This window comes from Vidua chalybeata, chromosome 1, assembly GCF_026979565.1.
Source record: "Vidua chalybeata isolate OUT-0048 chromosome 1, bVidCha1 merged haplotype, whole genome shotgun sequence".
Lineage (NCBI taxonomy): Eukaryota > Metazoa > Chordata > Aves > Passeriformes > Viduidae > Vidua > Vidua chalybeata.
In genome coordinates, this window is record NC_071530.1 from 48,032,413 (window position 1) to 48,050,746 (window position 18,334).

General features: G+C 39.5%; 1 protein-coding gene across 1 annotated transcript in view; it reads left to right on the forward strand.

Annotated features, from left to right (window-relative positions):
• The first annotated feature begins 5,922 nt into the window (after nucleotides 1-5,922).
• TRANK1 (tetratricopeptide repeat and ankyrin repeat containing 1) overlaps nucleotides 5,923-18,334 on the forward strand; it is a 42,127-nt gene continuing 29,715 nt past the window's right edge. Inside the window, exons 1-7 of the mRNA XM_053954097.1 lie at nucleotides 5,923-6,056; nucleotides 7,097-7,220; nucleotides 8,376-8,526; nucleotides 9,518-9,636; nucleotides 12,999-13,082; nucleotides 16,475-16,613; nucleotides 17,066-17,197. Coding sequence (XP_053810072.1) covers nucleotides 5,923-6,056; nucleotides 7,097-7,220; nucleotides 8,376-8,526; nucleotides 9,518-9,636; nucleotides 12,999-13,082; nucleotides 16,475-16,613; nucleotides 17,066-17,197 — 883 coding nt within the window. The remainder of the gene's footprint in view (nucleotides 6,057-7,096; nucleotides 7,221-8,375; nucleotides 8,527-9,517; nucleotides 9,637-12,998; nucleotides 13,083-16,474; nucleotides 16,614-17,065; nucleotides 17,198-18,334) is intronic.

Sequence of the window (18,334 nt, forward strand, 5' to 3'; positions counted from 1 at the left end):
CCAAGGGGTGCTGGCTTTTACTTGGGTGCTAAGGGTCTTTGGAACATCCAAGGTCTGGTACAAATCTGGCAAGGTGACTTCTTACAGAATTTTATTTTTTTCTTGTTTTGTAGGACTGGGTGAGAATCTATCTATAGATGAGGCTATCTCTATCTATCTATCTGAATATATCCCTAATGATAGGGATGTCTGATGACAAGCTGTCTAAATTAGAGGCTCTTAATTTGAGTTGACCAGTTTCTCCAACATGAGCTGACATTTTACAAGGGTTGAATATGAGATCTTCATGTTCCTCGTCATCTTCTTCAATATCTCTCTTCATGAGATACTGGCTGAACATTCAATTAAAATATTGTTCAGATAGTCGCAGATGCCACTATGACCTTTTTCAGACTAAGCAGATCCATGAGGATGTCCCTGTCTAAATCTCAGCTTATTTCCTCTCTTCTTCATGAGATTTCCAAATGCGTCTGCTTGTAGCCTGGTCAGTTATAAGCTGTTCATTTTTGTCTCTGCTGTTTCTTCAGGGCCTTCTCTGAAAGTACAGGTGATTTCCAGATTTTTCATTTTCCTTTACAGCATGCAGTGGAAAACTGAGAGAAGTAAACTTTTCCCTGCTTTTCACTGTCAAGGTTAGTCTTATACACATTGAAAGGAGACTGTGTTCTCTAAATATGTCTCTGGTAGCTGGTGTTGTCAAGAAAACAGGTGAGACTGGCTAGCAAGCAGAGCACTGCCATAGTTACGGCCACTTACAGCCTTCTTGGCCTGTGTTTTTTCTTCTTTTACTGGGTCTGCCCTGACATTCATATATGTCTATATCAGGTCATGAGGAAAGTGTCATTTGGAAGACCTGAACGCAGTGTACTTTTGCTGGGTGACTGCAGGGCTGCCTGCATGTTGCCAGAGGGTGCCAGTGGTGGCATGTGGCTGCAGGGGTCCCTCTGGTGTAGCAGAAGGGGTGACATGACAGTCCTTTCTTGGCATCATGCTCTTGGAGCCAGGATGCTTTTGTTGAAGGAGAGCAAATAGAGCCCTGAGGTTTCCTGTTGAGAAGGCATGATTTTTTTGAATGCTGATGAAATGTATTTAGTTGTAACTCAGCCACAGTGTAGATGTATGGTTGCATCTTTTCCAACCTATTGCCAGTTTGTGACATCTGCCTCTTGGGTTAATGAGGAAGAAGGAATGATTTGTCTGCTTAATAGGACTGAGGAAGGCACAGGCTTTAGAAGTCAGATTTCCTGAAAATAGGAGGATTCTTATTTGTCACCATTCTTTTAATTCAGATGCAGAGCTCCTAAGATTGCTGTACTTCATTTGTTCCTTGCATTATGGAAATCTACTGTGCTTGGAGAATAAAAGCATTATTCTACCACTGAGTAATGCCATAGGGATGGATCCTTAAGGCTTAACTTTCAGGATCGAAAATAATTAAAAGCATGGCTATGAAGACTTTCTATTTTTTTTTTTCTGTGAATTAAACAGTGTCATGCAATTTCTTTTTAAAATGTGTAAAGCAAATGCAGACAGAAAAACCAAAGGCTGGAGTTCAGTCTCAGATTTCTAAAGTTTTTAGCACTGCCAGCTTCAGATGTTCAGAAAGCATAAGCTGGCCTCTTGAGACCCATAGCTGGCATAAGGACCACAACATTTTTCAGTAGTGACAAATGGCTTTTCTGGGCAGTCTCCATTTGTGTTTTCAAAATTATCTTCTGAAGCAAGAGGAATCAAAACTTAGCATTGTAACCACTCTAAAGCTCCCTGCTTCTCACAGCAGTCTGACTGAAGCAGTTCAGTGGGACACTGACCAGCACAGTAACACAAGAGTTGATGACACATAAAGTAAATGGGAATTTTGACCACTGGCAGCAGTCGGGTTTGGAGTAGATTGTTTCTGACGTAACTGTATAATCTTTTGGTTTAATTCTGTATTTGTTTCTGACTTAACTGTATAATCTTTTGGTTTAATTCTGTAAGTAAAAATTAATGCACTTAATTTTGCTGTCACATTTATGCTGCTGGTCTCAGGAGTCATAAAAAAAAGTAAACAGAGTAGATCATGTTGTCTGTTTGATTTTTTTGTTTGTTTTGTTTCTATTTTATTCCTGTGAATGATAAGGTCTCAACAATGCCCTGGGAAGGGTCTCTCAGACCATAGGGTGTCCCCACACTTTTATTTGTTTCATAGACTCACTCCATAGCTTAGGAGAAATCCCTGCTTCATGAGGGCGGCTGGGATGGAGTTAATTTTCTTCATAGTAGCCAGTATGGTGCTTTAAATTTGTAAGCAAAACAATGCTGATGGCACAGTAATGTTTTAGCTAATGCTGAGCAGTGTTTGCACAGTGTTGAGGCCTTCTCTGTTCCTCACTCAGCCTCCCAGTGAATAGGTTTGGCGTGCACAAGAGGTTGGGAGGGGGCACAGCTGGGCAGATGACACAAACTGACTGAAGGGATAGTCCATGCCATGTGGCATCATGCTCAACAGTGGTGATGGAGAGGAGGGGACTTAGGGGGATTAGCCTTCCCTGTCTTGGGAACCTGGGCATTATTCCATGTCAGGGAGGTGGTTAATGACTGCCTTTGCATCACATTGTTATCTTTCTCTCTTCTTCCAGGTCTCTTTTAGTTACTGTGCAATTTTTATCTTGACCTACAAATTTTTTTGCTTTAACTTCTTGTTTTCTCTTTCCCCGTCCCACGAGGGGTGGGGGGATGCAAGCACTTAGCTGCCCAGTGGGGTTAACCCACAGGGCTCACCCCCAAAAAGTTATATCCAGATACAGCTGTGGCTTTTATCTGTGCCAGTTCAGGCAGAGTAATAGACAACAGTTTTGTTTAATGCTCCGCACGCTTGATAGACTTTACATAATAGGCCCTCAGTTAATCCATTGGTTTTGAGTTAAAATTGTTTGTGCTGCAGGAAGATGTTGGGCAATAGCAAGTCATGCTGTGCTAGTCTGCACAGCAGTTCTTTTGGATCATTAACTTAGATGTCAGATCTGCATGCCCAGTGTATCTCTCGGGTCTACAAACTTGGGTGTAGTTGCTAAAGCCCGCAGCAGACATCCCAGTTATTTATATGATCTACAGTTTGATGTTTTGGCTGGGAAACTCCAATTCTGGAAAAGGATGGGAACTTTTATTCTGGTGAAAATTCTTGCTGCCTGGAAAGGGGAGGGCATGCTGCCTTCTGATCTTAAACGGGGAGTTCAGTTCCAAAATTTATCAGCACAGGACACGTTGGAAAGTCCTTTAAAAATGTTCGTTGTTGCTTCCGCTGTACTGTGGAAAAAACGATCTTTTAAATATCTTGTAAATGCCTTTTATTTGTACTTGTACTTTTTAGTACATTCAAAAGAAAAGACAAAAATATAATTCTGGGGGAAAATATTACACTGAATACAAGTATAGCTTTCTTTAAAAAAAGAAGAAAACTGAAATTAAGCTATAATTTGGAAAACCACCAATTCATGTGTATTCCTACTTGAAAAAAGTCCTGTGTAGCTGATCTATTTTGGTATTATTCTTGAGAAAATAATTTGTCAAACTTTCTGAATATAAAGAATTGAAATCTGAAAGAATTACACAAAATATGAGGTAGAACCATCTTTTAGCACTTGTTTTTTTCCTTTGTTCTGTTGCTCTGTTTTTTTTTTCTCTTTTTTTCACTGTAATAATGCTCATACCATATACTTCATGCAGTGTAAAAGAAGCCCTGAATATGTTATGAGTACACTTGATTTGCTGTCTGAAGAAGTAGTATTTTTAAAGTATATACTGTATGCACATTGATCAATAAAGTGATGATTTCATTTGCCTGGGATAAATGTAAAAATTACCCCTCTATCATGACTGGTTGTCATACTTCCCCCAGGTAGCTGGGACCTCTTTTTCTTGAGTTTAGTTTCTATCCAGGATTTAATCTATTCTTGGTGCTTCCCTGGAATTAGCAAGCTGATGTTTCAATTACAGACATCATCATGGAGTGTTTATTTGTTTAATTAAGATGTAACTTCTGACAGGTCATTTCCCAGTCAGTCTGAAGCAGTGCAGATCTGAGCTTTATGGTTTCACCTGATTTTTCTGCTATTGCCTTCTCAGAGTTGTGGGCTGCTGCTCTCCCATCTGCTTAGTGCACTTGTGAGCCTGACAAGTGCTTTTTGTGCTTGGATAAGTGCAAAGGCACAGTGCCATCTGTAGTGTGCTTCATCATACCTCTGTGATCACAAGACAGCACTGATTCTTGGTGTTTCAGCCTCATCATGAGGAGTACTAAAGAGAAAATACATCAGGAATGTTTCTTGCTTTGTCTGTAAATTCATATACTTAAAAATATCTAGTCTGTTGTGTAGTCAAGAGATCTTGCAGATATTTTAGTCCTGTTTTCAGCTAGGATAATTTTCTACTCAGTAGCTGGTACAGTGCTGTGTGTTGGATTTAGTATGAGGATAATGTTGATAACACCCTGATGTTTTAGTAGTTGCTGAGCTGTGTTTGCCCTAAGTCAAGGACTCCTCAGCTTCTGATGCTGTCCTGTCAGCTGCAGAGGGGCGCAGGAAACTGGGAGGGGACACAGCCAGGACAGCTGACCTGAACTCACTCAATGTATATTCTCTACTATAGAATGTCATATGTATAAATTAGGAGGGAAAACTGGCCAGGGGCACTCCTCAGGAACTGGCTGGACATTGTTCAGTGGGTAGTGAGCAATTGCACTGTGCATTAATTGTTTTGTTCTATGTTTATTATTAGTAGTATCAGTGTTAATATTTTCCCTTCTTTTTCTGTGATGTTAAACTATCTTTATGTCAACACACAAATTTTACTTTTTTTTCCTTAATTCTCTCCCCCATCCACTCAGGGAGTGGGGGAGTGTGCTGAGGTTTGTGTGGTGTTTAGCTGCCTGCCAGACTAAACCTTGACATTATGTTAGCAGGTAGCAAAGGTTTCAGATTTTATGGGTGTTGTTACAGGCTTGTTAATACGGATAATAAGTAAATCTCTGCATTCTTATTTGGTGAATTAATCTTACTTAATTGCACTGACATTTGTGAGATTCATACAGGTTTTTACAGGTAATGGAAACACCTTTTAATTATAAAATTAATCTGCAAAGAATAATTCTACACAGCACTTTAGCATTGGATATTTCTCATCTGTTTCTTGTGTGCTGTTTCTCATACATGTAGCTGGTTTTCCTCTTGCATTTGTTTCTTTCATCTAGCTGCTTGACCATGTGATTAGGTTTCTTTAATGACACCAGTTTTAGAATTTTAATGATGAAATTGTTTTTCAGTAAGTTACAGTTGATGCAAGTCTGATTCAAGGTCCTCAATCACTATTGCCATGCTATGTTACAATATTTTCTTGCAGTAATTAAGTTTCTAAGCAGTTCTGTATGCATTGGATTGTTGAGTATCTAGACAGAGGACCTGGATAAAAAACTCATAAATAAAAAGCAAGTAAATGAGTTTTGTGTTTAATTAATTGAAATGTATAGCTTCATGTATTTCTTAAGCATATAAATGCTGTTTTCTCAGATATTTCCTCCTGCATTGAGTATATGCTCACACATTGAAATAATTTAGAATCCTAATTTAAAAGATACAGTTTAAGACACAAAGATAAAAATTGAAACAAAAATGCATACCAGTGGTAGATCTGGTTAGCTGAATTTTATTAAAAAGTAGATTAAAAGTTGAAGAGGCATTAACAGCAAAGATGAGGCTGTCACCAGAGCTCTATTTTACTAGTCCAACTGCAGGAAACAAAAAAGATATGCTCTTTTGTCCTCCTTATCAAGTATGCAAAAACTAAGATGAAAAATTAAGTCAATTATTAAGGGAAAGAAATGTCTCATAAGTCAGTGCTTTTGTTTGATTAATTTTTTCTCTTTCTTTTTTTGCTTTCCTTAGCATGGATCCCATGACATATGCACAGTTGAAGAGGCAAGCTGGGAACCAGGATTTTAAAAATGGAAATTACTCTTTGGCCATCAAAAACTATGATGAAGCTCTACAAACACTTGGTTATTTAATGCAATGGGTCCCGTAAGTATTCTTGAATTATAAGATGTAAACCATAAGACAAGCCTAAATATGTAAATATGTACAGTTACACAGTTAATTCAAAACTGGTTTTTGACCTAACACTTGATTTTCTTGTATCTTTTTTTCACACTCTTTAGTGTACCAGTTCTATAGTTATTCTTTTCCTTACATTTATGTGAGGGATTAATTAGTGACTTAAATCTGAATATTTTTACATAAATATCAATTATAAATTAGTACAATTAAAGCTCAAATGCTGCAATTTTGCCATGTCCTGGCCTGTTGTTACATGAATCATCTGATTATCTGTAAAATGATTCATGCAGGTTACTTTGTTCTTGTTATTGGGTCATTCTCAGTATTGTGTGACTTTTAAAAATAGTTTTTCAGCAGATTTCTTTGGGTATTTCTTTCCAGATGCACTTTTAAGTGCTTTTCATCAATTAACATAAGCTGGTAATGTTATTAATGATTAAATAGTTGAGTATTATGTTAACTATTAAATATTTATTACTACTGTATATTAACGCTGCTGTTAACCTAATTTAACACCAGCCACTCATTTATTTTAAATATGGATTTTTCTGTTGACTTTACCAAGTGGTGATACACTAAAATGCATTGAGGTTGTTTTTTTGGTGACCCAAAAGTGTTTAGTACTCTTTCCATCCCACAGCTTCCATTCACGTGTCTGTTTTCCCCCATTCCTGGCTGCTGGCTTTCACTGAGCCATATGTAGGTGTATCGAGGTGGTCTGAACTTTTGCTAAATCCTCATACTTCATTATTCCAATGGCTTGGCCTTCTGCTTCAGAAAACACCAGGTTATCACTATGGGTATCACTAAGGTATCATTAGGATGTCTCTAAGACATTTTATAGCCAATATTCAAATGACCTTTATTATCTCCAACTATATTTTTTATCTCTAATTTTGTCAGTTGTGTGATATGTGTAGTTTTTTCATTTATTTGTCTCACTAACTATAAAATATGATCCTTTTTCAAGTGAATAAACAGTAATGCTAAAACCATATCTTTAGGTGTTCCCGGGACATAGCTGTGTTGTTGTGCAACAAGTCAACTGCCTTGTACTGCCTGGGCAAATGGAAGGATTCAATGGTTTTAGCCCACCAAAGCTTACAGTGGGATCCGGAGTACGTTAAGGTATTCAGATGCTTAAGCTGGCAGTTTTTGCATGCCTTGCTTACTTTTTTTTTTTAATATTATTTTTTATTTAATAATGGTGTCATGATCTTCTTTTTATTGTGTTTTTGCTTTGGAGCATGATGAGTAAATATAGCATAAAATTCCAGAATCAGTTGATTCTACACATAAGCATGAGATTCATGGCTGTAATAGTATTTTTAATTAAATGAAGCAGCTCCCTTTTGCATGAGGAGATGCTGGTTCTCTCTGGGTCCCAATGAGAGAGGTACCAATGCTTTCAAGAAATGTAACTATCAATATCCCAAACAAGGGTTACATGTTAATATGTCTCCAGCTCCTGGGAATGGAACTTTGTGACCGAGGTCATATTGTATTTCCAGTGGACAGAACAATACATAACACTTGGCTTGTGATTAAATACACATTGATTAAGTACACCTTGACTCAAGTAGCCATCTGCTAGGAATAAGTAGGAGTAGTACAGTATTTATGATACAGAGTTTACTCTTGGATTGGCTTTACGTGCAATAAACAGTCTTCTGGTCTAACACTAAAGACTCCTGGAGCCTTTAGTAGAATGCATTTTATTTAGATATGGTAAAATTGCATCCAAATGCCCATTTAACTTGTGCTGTGTTGCAACATTATCTGATTTGAACAAATTAACTCCACTGTGACTCTGAGCTGGTACAATCTAATTCAGGGTGAATATAAATATGTTTAGGTGCTGTTGGCTGAAGAATATATGCATTGTGGGAAATACTGCAAAATGCAGTGACGTGGAAACATAAATATATATTCTGGAATTTGTGACACAAAAAAACTCAGTCTTGTCCAGAGGATTTTAACATACAGCTGCTGAAAGTATGTCTTTCATCCTGTAGTTATTTTCAAAGCTTTGAATTTCAGGATTCCACTTTTAGTATCTGTGATAATATCAGTAATATACTGTGAATTTCAATGGATTAGAATAAAATAGTTTATTTCACTTTTTTTTTTTTTTTTTGATCTGTGTATAAGAAGCAGTGGAAATAGTACTACATGTCATTTTTATAACATAATGTGAGAATTAAAAAAAATATTTTTTTGGTAGTAAATATCTCTGAATATTTTCCCAGCATCTTTTTTTCTCCTTTTTTTTTTTTTTTTCAGGCTTATTATAGAGCTGGCCACTCATTCATCATGTTATCAAAGTCTAATGAGGCAGTTTCTATGTTCCACAGAGGTCTGGTTCTCCTGAATTCTTCTACAGATCAAACTCAAATTGCTGAGTTTATAGCAGGAATCTTCATAAGTGTCAATGGTAAACTCAAATTAAGACCTTAATTTTTCTAAGAGCCTTTCAGTAGTGATGATGACACTTAGTAACATGTCCTTTGTGAGATCATTCCTTTGATCCTTCAGTGTGTCAGGCCTGTTTGAGGATTATGAATATAATGAGGATGTGGTCAACTTGGTCCAGTTTGCATACAGCAGACACCAACAATCTCAAAACAGTGCAAGGGAATGAATTGTCTCACAGGGACACGTCAATTATGGAATAGTTAGAAAAGGTCAAAATTTACAGTCAGGAAGACAAGATTGGAGATTTGGAGCTCCAGATCCCAGACGCTTTAAGTGGGTTTTGTCCAAACCACCCTTCTTTTCTTTTAGCCCGGTAGATTTGAAAATAATTAGAAGATAGGCAGTTTAAACTTTGTTACAATGCAGTGTATTTCAGTGTGGAGGACTTTCCCGTGGCTAGTAACGGACAGCAATGAAAAGAGGAAATGTGGTCTTCCCGTGGGATTGTATGGGTGTTTTTCAGCCATGTCCATTGTCTGTCTTCCTGCCCTCTCTCCTCTGTCTCTCCTCCTTTACTTTCTTTTTAGTCTGTTTACTATGCTTTGTCTGATGGGCCTACAGGCATGGCAGGAGATTTCAGGTTGTGCCTCTGCTGCCTTTTCTTGAGCCTGCAGCCCCACATTAAGGTGCTTGATTGATGGTTGCAGAGTCAATAGCTGATTGACCCGTAAGTGGAAGAATTTCTGTGAGGTTCACAATGCCTTGGGGCTTTGAGGTGTTTCTTGAGAGCAGGGATTAATTTTTTCCCCCCTTTAATGAAGTCTGGCCACTGATAAAGGGGGTGCTGAATCAGTTGGGTGACCAGCATTTCTTAAGCCCTCACTGGGCAATCCCCTGGGTATTAACCAGTGTTAAAATGATCACTGCGCAATGAAATAATTTTGTTGGACACTCTAACCTTTGAAGTGCTGTGTGTACCAAATAGTCTTCTCTATTGCTTATTCTTGCAGATGAACGAATCTTGCCACCAACTTTCTACCCTGTGTATGATTATATCTTCAGTGCACGTTTCAATGCGTTGATTTGGCAAGCAGTGATAGAAAGGCTGGCCCAGAAAGGCAAGTGGCGGGTAAGTGTGTCACCACGTCACCATGTCACCTTGCACTGCATGTTGGGCACTCATGTCTTACCACTTAGCATAAGTTTGTGTTACCTTTAAAAGCCAAAACTGTGAGTATATATTGCTGCCTGGTTCAAATGTCTTGATTTTTAAGACTTGGAAAAATGCTTTTAGTGATAAATAATTTCTGCAACTCATTTCTGAAAGGGATATGATGGACTTGAAATCCTGCTTGTCTCTTGCTGCTGTCTGTTGTCTCTCTTACAGTACCACCTAGAGTCACTATTCAATTCAATAATATTCAAATTAGAGGGGAGATATACAAATTTATTTGTGGTCCCTTTTACTTTTCTTTCTGTATGACAAGCTGGATTTTTGAAACTGTGAAAAACCCACAATAAAGGAGCATCTCAATGAAAGTACATGGTTGTTGAGCAAAACCAGATAATTTAGAAAAATCAGAAGGTAGATCATCTGAAATTATTTTAGTCCTCTCTCAACTGTGGAAAAAGTTGATCATTGTCACAGTTATACTTGTATGGGATGTTGTTGGTGAGGTGCAGCAGGGGCAGCAGGGCACCTGTGAGGAGTGGCTGGAGCTGCATCACTACCAGGTGGCTCCTGTTTTAGAGCATGACTCAGCCAAGGTCGTGGTGCCTCAGAGAAGGTGTGTTTTAAAAAGGGCCAAGCCCTGCCTGGGAGAGTGAGGGGGAAAGAGTGGGGAAAAAACAGTCCTGTGAGCCCCAGGGGTAGAAGGAGGAGGTGCTTCAGGCCCAGAGCAAGGGGCTCCTTTGCAGCCTGTCACAGGCAAAATGGAAGCTTCAGTTGAGGTTTATCAGGGAAACCCTCCTGTTGAGTCATAAGGTTCAGACAGGACCCACTTTCTTTCTAAACTTCTCAGAGGGGTGCCTAGATGCTGTTGGATCCAATCCTACTCCCAGACTTAGTGAATGGTTTATGTTTAAAGGATAATATATGTGTAATTTAGCCTTTATATGACTTTGTCCCACAGGATTAAGGATGGCAAACCAAATATATATGTATGAATAAAATTAATAACTTATTTAAATTTATGATATTGATCAGACTAAAATACATTAGTCAGAATTATTTACTACATGGTACAGATATAACAGTTAGTAAATATTGTATAATAATATATATACTATGTAGTAGTGTACTATTTATTGAAGCAATAGTAAAGCATTGATATTAAAGACAGCAAAATTGTTATTAAGTAGAGATTGGTGTTACTCACCCATGCCAGTGGCCATAAGTAAACCTCTTTTGCTCAGCCTCCAGGAGTAACCTTGAGGGGAATCTCCACTCAAGGGAGGAATCTCTGCACACATACAGGAAGGGGTATGTTAGAAGACCCTGCTTTTAAAAAGTGTGACTGTGCTTTTGTCATACAAAGTGACTGTCAGTCATATATTTCTAGACTGGCTGTGTCAGCTTAGCAGCTTTAGATAAGTTATCAGTAGTATCACCTATTGGTTCCTTTATCAGGAACTTTGCTGTGTCGTCACTGGTACCAGTTTCTGTCAGAAAACAGTGTTTTTCACATCCTCAGAACATGTAACTCTGGGATTGATGAGTCAGGCTGGTCTCAGCATTCTTCAAGACCATAAGCAATGTGACCTTCCCTTCTCTATCCATCACTGATAACTTTTACAAATAAGGTAAAGTTCAAGCTGTTTTACCACCACTCTGCTTAGGCAGAGTAGCTTGTGGAGAGGCCATGAAGGAACAGACTTCTGACAGTAACCACAGCCTGTGGAGGACTCACACTGGAGCTATGAACTCACTGGAGCCCCACATTCCCCATCCAAGCCCCTACTCTGGGCAGGGACATCTTTCACTAGATCAGATTGCTGAAAGGCCAGTCGAACCTGACCTTCAGCACTCTTAAGGATGGGGCATTCAGAGCTTCACCGGTCAGCCTGTTCCAGTGCCTCACCACCTGTATCATAAAAATTTTTTCCTATGTCCAATGAGAACAAACTCTCAGGTTAAAACTGTTGCCTCTTATCCTGTCACAAAGGCCTTGTTAAAAAGTCTTTTTTTAAAGCCCCCTTTTTTATATTGATGTTATTGCAGTAAGTTTTCCCTGAAACCTTCTCCAGGCTGAATAACCCCAGCTTTCTCAGCCTTTCATCACAGGAGAGTTGCTCCATCCCCATCTAATTGGGGACAGAGAGTTGCGCCATTTTGTGGCCCTCCTCTGGACTAATTTCAACAGATCCATGTCTTCTCTGTACTGGGGACCCTAGAGCTGGATGTAACATTCCAGGTTGGTCTCAGCAGAGCAAAGTCACCTCCCTTGACCTGCTGACCATGCTACTTTTCATGCAGCTCAGGATCCCGTTTGTTTTCTGGGCTCTGAGTGCACATTGCTGGCTTTTATCCTATTTTTTTATCCACCACTATCCCACAGGTCCTTCTTCCTTAGTCTGTATTGATACTGGGGATTGCCCTGACCCAGGTGAAGGACCTTGCGCTTGGCCTTGTTGAACCTCCTGGGGTTTCCATGGGCCTGCTCCTCAAGCGTGTCAGAGTCCCTCTGGATGTCATCCCTTCCCTTGAGCATTATCAACTGCATCACTCAGCTTGGTGCCATCTGCAAACTCGCTGAGCGATTGAAGGCAGCTCACTGGCAATGTCATTAATGAAGACAGTGAATGTACTGGTCCCACTACAGGCACTGGAGGGACACCACTGACTGCTGGTTTCCACTTGGACACTAATCCATTGACTACAGCTCTTTGGATGCAGCCATTCTGCCAGTTCCTTATCCATCCAGCAATCCATTTGTTAAACTGATATCACCTCAATTTAGAGCTAAGACTGTTGTGGGGCACTATATCAAAGGCCTTACAGAAGTCCAGGTAGGTGGCATCCATAGTCCTTCCCTTGTCTTCTGGTGAAGCTAGGTGGGTTTTCAAGAAGCAAGGCAAAGTTTTTTAGAGAAACTGAGAAAATGGAAGAAAGCAGACGAAGATACAGTATTTATTTCTTGCTTTCTGCTTGGGATGTTGGTGTTATCTGGACAGTCTTGTCCCCAGTGTAAAGGTCCATTCCTAAAGCAAAGCACTGGAAGTATTCCAAGTATTGGAGAATCTTTTAGGGCCTAACTTCTTTAACATGGTTTTTATTTCTGAGGAAACTTTCATCACTTGTAACTTCCTACACTCCAGTGTATATTACATTAATTCAGTTGAAAATTAGAAACTGAGATTCAGTTGTGATGTGACAAAAAGATCAGAAATATTATTAGCCTGTGTTGGCTTTCTGACAAGATCTGATGAGGCAGCGGAAAACAAAGTTTTAAGTGCGCTTATAAGAGCATTAATGTTTGGGGTTTTTTTCAGTCTTGTCTGTTGTTGTTGTCTGAGAAGCAAGAGTTGCCCCGTGATCTCAGAGTTAACCAGGTATCTCTGAAGAATCTCTTTGAGGTAAGTTCATGTTTTGTATTTCTTCTAATAACTTTAGTGAGATATTTTCCTTCTTGAACCAAGAAAAATAAAATGAAAAGTAATACATGGATGTTATATGATTACACTTTATCATCTATTTGTTTGAAAATTTAACTTCATGTAATGTAATATTTCTGAATGAAATTTAATATTTACAAGGTGTATTAATATTACAAAGGTGTAATTGGAAGCTGTGTGTGAGCCAGGAGCTGCTGGGAGTTCACCAGCTCTGCAGCTCAGGAGCAGCCAGTTGCCATAGCAGTGACATACCAGCTTTCTCACAGGCATCTCACAGTGTTTGTGAGAAATTGAGAAATTCCATTGGGCTTTACCCATAGACTCTTAGAATGATTTGGGTTGGAAGGGATGTTAAAGATCGTCTAGTTCCACCCCCCCCTGTCATGGGCGGGGACACCTTCCACTGGACCAGGTTGCTCAATGCCCCATCCAACCTGGCTTTGAACACTGTCAGGAATGGGCACCCACAATTTCTCTGGGCAACCTGTTCCAGTGCCTTACCACCCTCACAGTAAAGAATTTCTATATTTCTTACAGTTTCTTTCCTGACAGGAACTTTAGAAGACATTAGCTGTAGTAGCTGTAGTATCTCTGATTGTCATTAACTGTCTGGCAAGGTTTGGTGATGTATGAATGCAAGACTCACAAGCTGAGAGCAAAATGAATCTGTTTATTACAGAGTTAAGACAGTATTTATACACTTAGTGTGAGAATCTTTGTTCAGTCCTTTGCACACAACCTGGCTGCAGGCCTGTAATAAATCTGTCGGCCTGACAGTTTGTTAGTTTCCTCAAGCTTTGCAGGCTTTGAAGAAACAAGATGCCGTTCCTGTTCTCAGATAGTGTGTACTTTCTCTCATGCTTCCCAGGAATTTTCTCAGTATCAGGCTTTGCTATTTCTCACAAAGGTTTATGTTGCCACAGGCCCCCAGCCAGGTAATAATTAGCATTGACTCCATGATTCACAGAAGGCTGATCAATCACTTTATTATTCTATACTTATTAAGAAACCCATCACCCTTACAGACAGTCATGATACAGGTGGACCCAATTGGTCCTTCCATCTAAACACCATCACCATTGGCCAATTAAGAGGTTTTTTACCCCTTGGTAAACAAATCTCCATAACACATTCCACATGTTCACAACAACAGGTGCAGCAAGTGAAGATAAGAATTGTTTATTGTTCTTTTCTCTGATCTTCTCACAGCCTTTCCCAGGACAATGCCTGGGAAAGTTGTGCCTGTTGCTCTCTGTGGCCAGAGACCTGCTGCCACAGGTTTAAGTTGTATTGGTGGAATATACTAGAATTTGCCATTTGGCTGTTACAGTCCTTGTGGTACTTTGGTCGTAATAACTTATGTGCCTGACAGAGTGAGCAGGAGTAATTTTGAGGGTAATACAAGGGAAATAATTTCACATCTCCTCACAGGCTTGTCTTTAGAGAAAGTGGAAGAATTAGTGAATGGATATACGCAAGCATGTCTTGGTCCTGTATCATTAGGCAGGTGTGCTGTGCCAATGCTAGTACAGTAGCTCCACACTGGCAATGAGGCCTGGAAACACGGCAGAAGACCCATACAGAGCATCTTAGCAAAGTATCTGCAAGCAAAGCAAAATGCCTCATTGAGACAGGAAAAATGGGCAGGCTTTACAAAATAGTACATCCCTTTTTTTGTTGAATTGGCCCAACCAATCTTACCTGTTTTAGTGGGTTTGTTGTACACATGGAAGGCTGAAAGAATCAAGATGAAAATTCCCTAAGTACCGATCCTACTTTGCAAAAATTAAAAAATGTGGCTTTCTGACAACTCGAACTTCCCCTGCTGCTGCTACATTCTCCCTATAATCTGTTGTATTTTGGTTTGATAACTGTGCTCAAAGAGTAATTCTTGGCAGTCAAAATTTGGCATGAAGTATTAGAAAAAAAGACTTATTTGTAAATGTTGGAAGCATGTGTGAAGGCTGCTATTTAAAAAGATGACTGGCACAAATGGAGAAGTTTTGTCTGAACACTGTTTCCGACCACCTCCTCATGTCCTGATCCTTCTGGCATGTTGTCTCAATTTCCATCTTAGCTTCTGCTGCACACCTCCAGAGTATCCTGTATTGCTATACCCCTTGTAGACTGTGCTTCATGTTCATTAAGTCCTTGCTAGAACATGCTTTTTAAGTTCAGCTGGCTTCTGCTCAGGCTGTGTAGTTTCTCAGAATCCCAGAATCTGGAAGAGACCTTCACAATCAACGCAGCAGCACTATAATCGTCCCTAAACTCCAATTGCCACATCCAGATGCCTCTTGAACACTCCCTGGTTGGCACCTTACTCCAGTGCCTAACCACTCTTTCAGTCAATTTTTTTCCTAATATCAGATCTGCTGACCCAACTTAAAGCCATTTCTCTTCCTTCTTTCACCTGGAAGGTGGTGAAAGAGACCAACCCCCCCCCCCAACTGGCTACAGCCTCCTTTCAGGAAGCCGTAGAGAACAGTGAGGTCTCTCCTTGGCCTCCTTTTCTCCAGGCTAAACAATCCCAGTTCCTTCAGCCTCTCCTGATCAGACTTGTGCTCCAGAACCTTTCACCAGCTCCATTGCCTTTTTCTGGACATGCTCCAGCACCGCAATGTTTTTCCTGTAGTGAGTGGCTCAGAACAGAACACAGGACTTGCGGTGTGGCCAGTGCCAAGTGCAGATGGACCATTCCCACCCTGGTCCTGCAGGCCACGCTATTCCTGACATCAGTTTGTTGGGACTGAGGCCACCAGAGGAGGCCACCAAGATGATTACAGGAATGGAGCACCTCTCCTGCGAGGAAAGGCTGAGAGATTTACAATTGTTCAGCTTGGTAAAGAGAAGGCTTTGTGGTGACCTAATTGTGGCCTTCCAGTACCTGAAGGGAGCCCACAGGAAAGATGGTGAGAGACTTTTTACAAGAGCATGTCGTGACAGGATGAGGGGGAATGGATTCAGAGTGAAAGACAGTCGGTTTAGATTAGATATCAGGAAGAAATTCTTTACTCAGAGCGTGCTGAAACACTGGAACAGGCTGCCCAGAGAAGTTGTGAATGTCCCATCCCTGGAAGTGTTTGAGGTTGAATGGAGTTCGGAGCAGCCTAGTGTAGTGAAAGATGTCCTTGCCTGTGGCAGGGGGTTGAAAATAGATGGTATTTAAGGTCCCTTCCAACCCAAGCTATTCTGTGTAAGTCTATGAAATAAGTAGTTCCATTTTACAGTGGCTGTGGCTTGGTTGTTGTTGTTCTACTGATTCTTGTCACTAAAATACAGAAAATAGGGAAAAATAAATACTTTTTGTGTATGTAAAAATAATGTGTTGTAATTGTTCTCTTTGCTGCCAGACTTCTGAGTTGTATGGTCACGGTGAGAAGCTGCAGGAAGTAGCAGAGTTAGTCAAGTGGCTGATTTCCATTGGAGCAAAGGCCGAGTCCATCGGACTGTATCCACTGCATGCTGTTATCAGACTGTGTATCAAAGCAAGTGAGTGACATCTGCAGATAAAGTAAAACAATGCTGGCTTTTATCAGAGCACTGACTGGACCTTTTTTAAATTTAAAAAAAATGTCCCAACAGTTCAGATCAGGTGATCTAGGTATAATCTTGCACATGCGAATAAAGCACTCTTTTAGAAATGTTGTAAACACTCTCCTTGATCACCCATTCCTGATAGTGGTGGAAACCTAATATAATTGCTCTTTTCTATGTTTTGAAGCAGAAGTGTGATTGATATGGGTCTTTTGTAACCCAAATATGTCAGCTTTAAAAAAGGTACAGTGTTTCTTTCTGCCATCTCAGTGTGGAGCAACAGTTTTTTTGTGTGTGCTAGAGTCATGAGTCAACTTTAGATTTGCATCTTGTCACTCCAAAGGGGAAGAAAACCCAGGATCTGTTTCTTTAAATTTTTTTTTTTTTTTTTTTTTTAATAATTTCAGCAAAGAACCATCTCTTCAGATGGTTACTGACTTGGAGGCCAGAGCTGAAGGATAGGATCAACCAGAAAAACAGAGATGGACAGACCCTGCTGCATATTGTGGCCTCTTCCAGTGAATATTCACAGAAACGCAGTAAATACTTTTTTTGTGTGTGTGTATTGTTTTGTTTTCATATGGAAAAATCTATACTGGAAGAAGGCTTCAGACCATGGTGTTAACTATTTCATGCTAAGGAAAAAAATGAGATAGTACCTGAATGCAGACTTGTAGTGGCAACTGATATTTAAACATTCCAAGAATTCCTTTTTAAATTTGTATGCCTGATGTGTGACCATTTTCTTTGCTCTTTGGTTTGTCTGGTTAGGGTTTTCTCACAAGTATGCTGCAGTTTTTAGAATCCTAGAAGTTACCTTTTAAATTTTGATATGCCCTTAAAATCACATTAGATGACCTGGAGGCATGAAACAAAGAGTTTTAAATCTCACAGCAAAAAGTTGTAAGACGAACATTCCTAGTAACAATTCTGAGTCAAAATTGGGAACATATTGGGAATTAATTTGCCATAGACATGTTCAAAGAAACAAGAATTTTCAGACTGTATATAAAGTCGTTTATATACACTATAGCATCCAACTTTTTTTTTATAGACACTCCCAGAAGCCCGCCCAATTTATTGCATTATGGTATAGGTGTTTTGTTCTTCTTAATTACCAGCAGAACATCTCATCTATTTTTTTTTTTAATGAATAACTCAAGTTTTATCCAGCTAAACAGTGCTTTATTATATTTCCTGTGCTGTTTAGACAGTTACTATTGATTAAGTTTTCTGGGCTGTATAAGCCTATGAAGTGGCTCCTTTACTGCACCTGCAATGTATTAATCAAGTTTTATGGGGTGTAAAGGCCTTTGACTCCTTAACTCACTCAAGATATCTTTCTTGTTCTATGGTATTTAATCAATCTCTAGTTATAAACAGCATTAAACAATCCTTTATTGAATTTTGTTCTTCAACTATTGATTAAGTTCTCTTCAACTATGAAGTTGTTCTTCAACTACTGATTAAGGGGTGTGTGTCCACTGAGTTCCTTTCTGCAGGTTGGTGAGGTAATTTCTCAGGGTCTTCTACTGACACTCAGCCAACACAGATCTAAATTAAAACCAGCTAAAATAACACAGTCAAACATTTCTTAGCTAAGTAACCATAGTTCATTACAAGATTTTTAAAGGACCACAAAATTCCTGGCTAACTAAGATATAACTTGCTGTCAG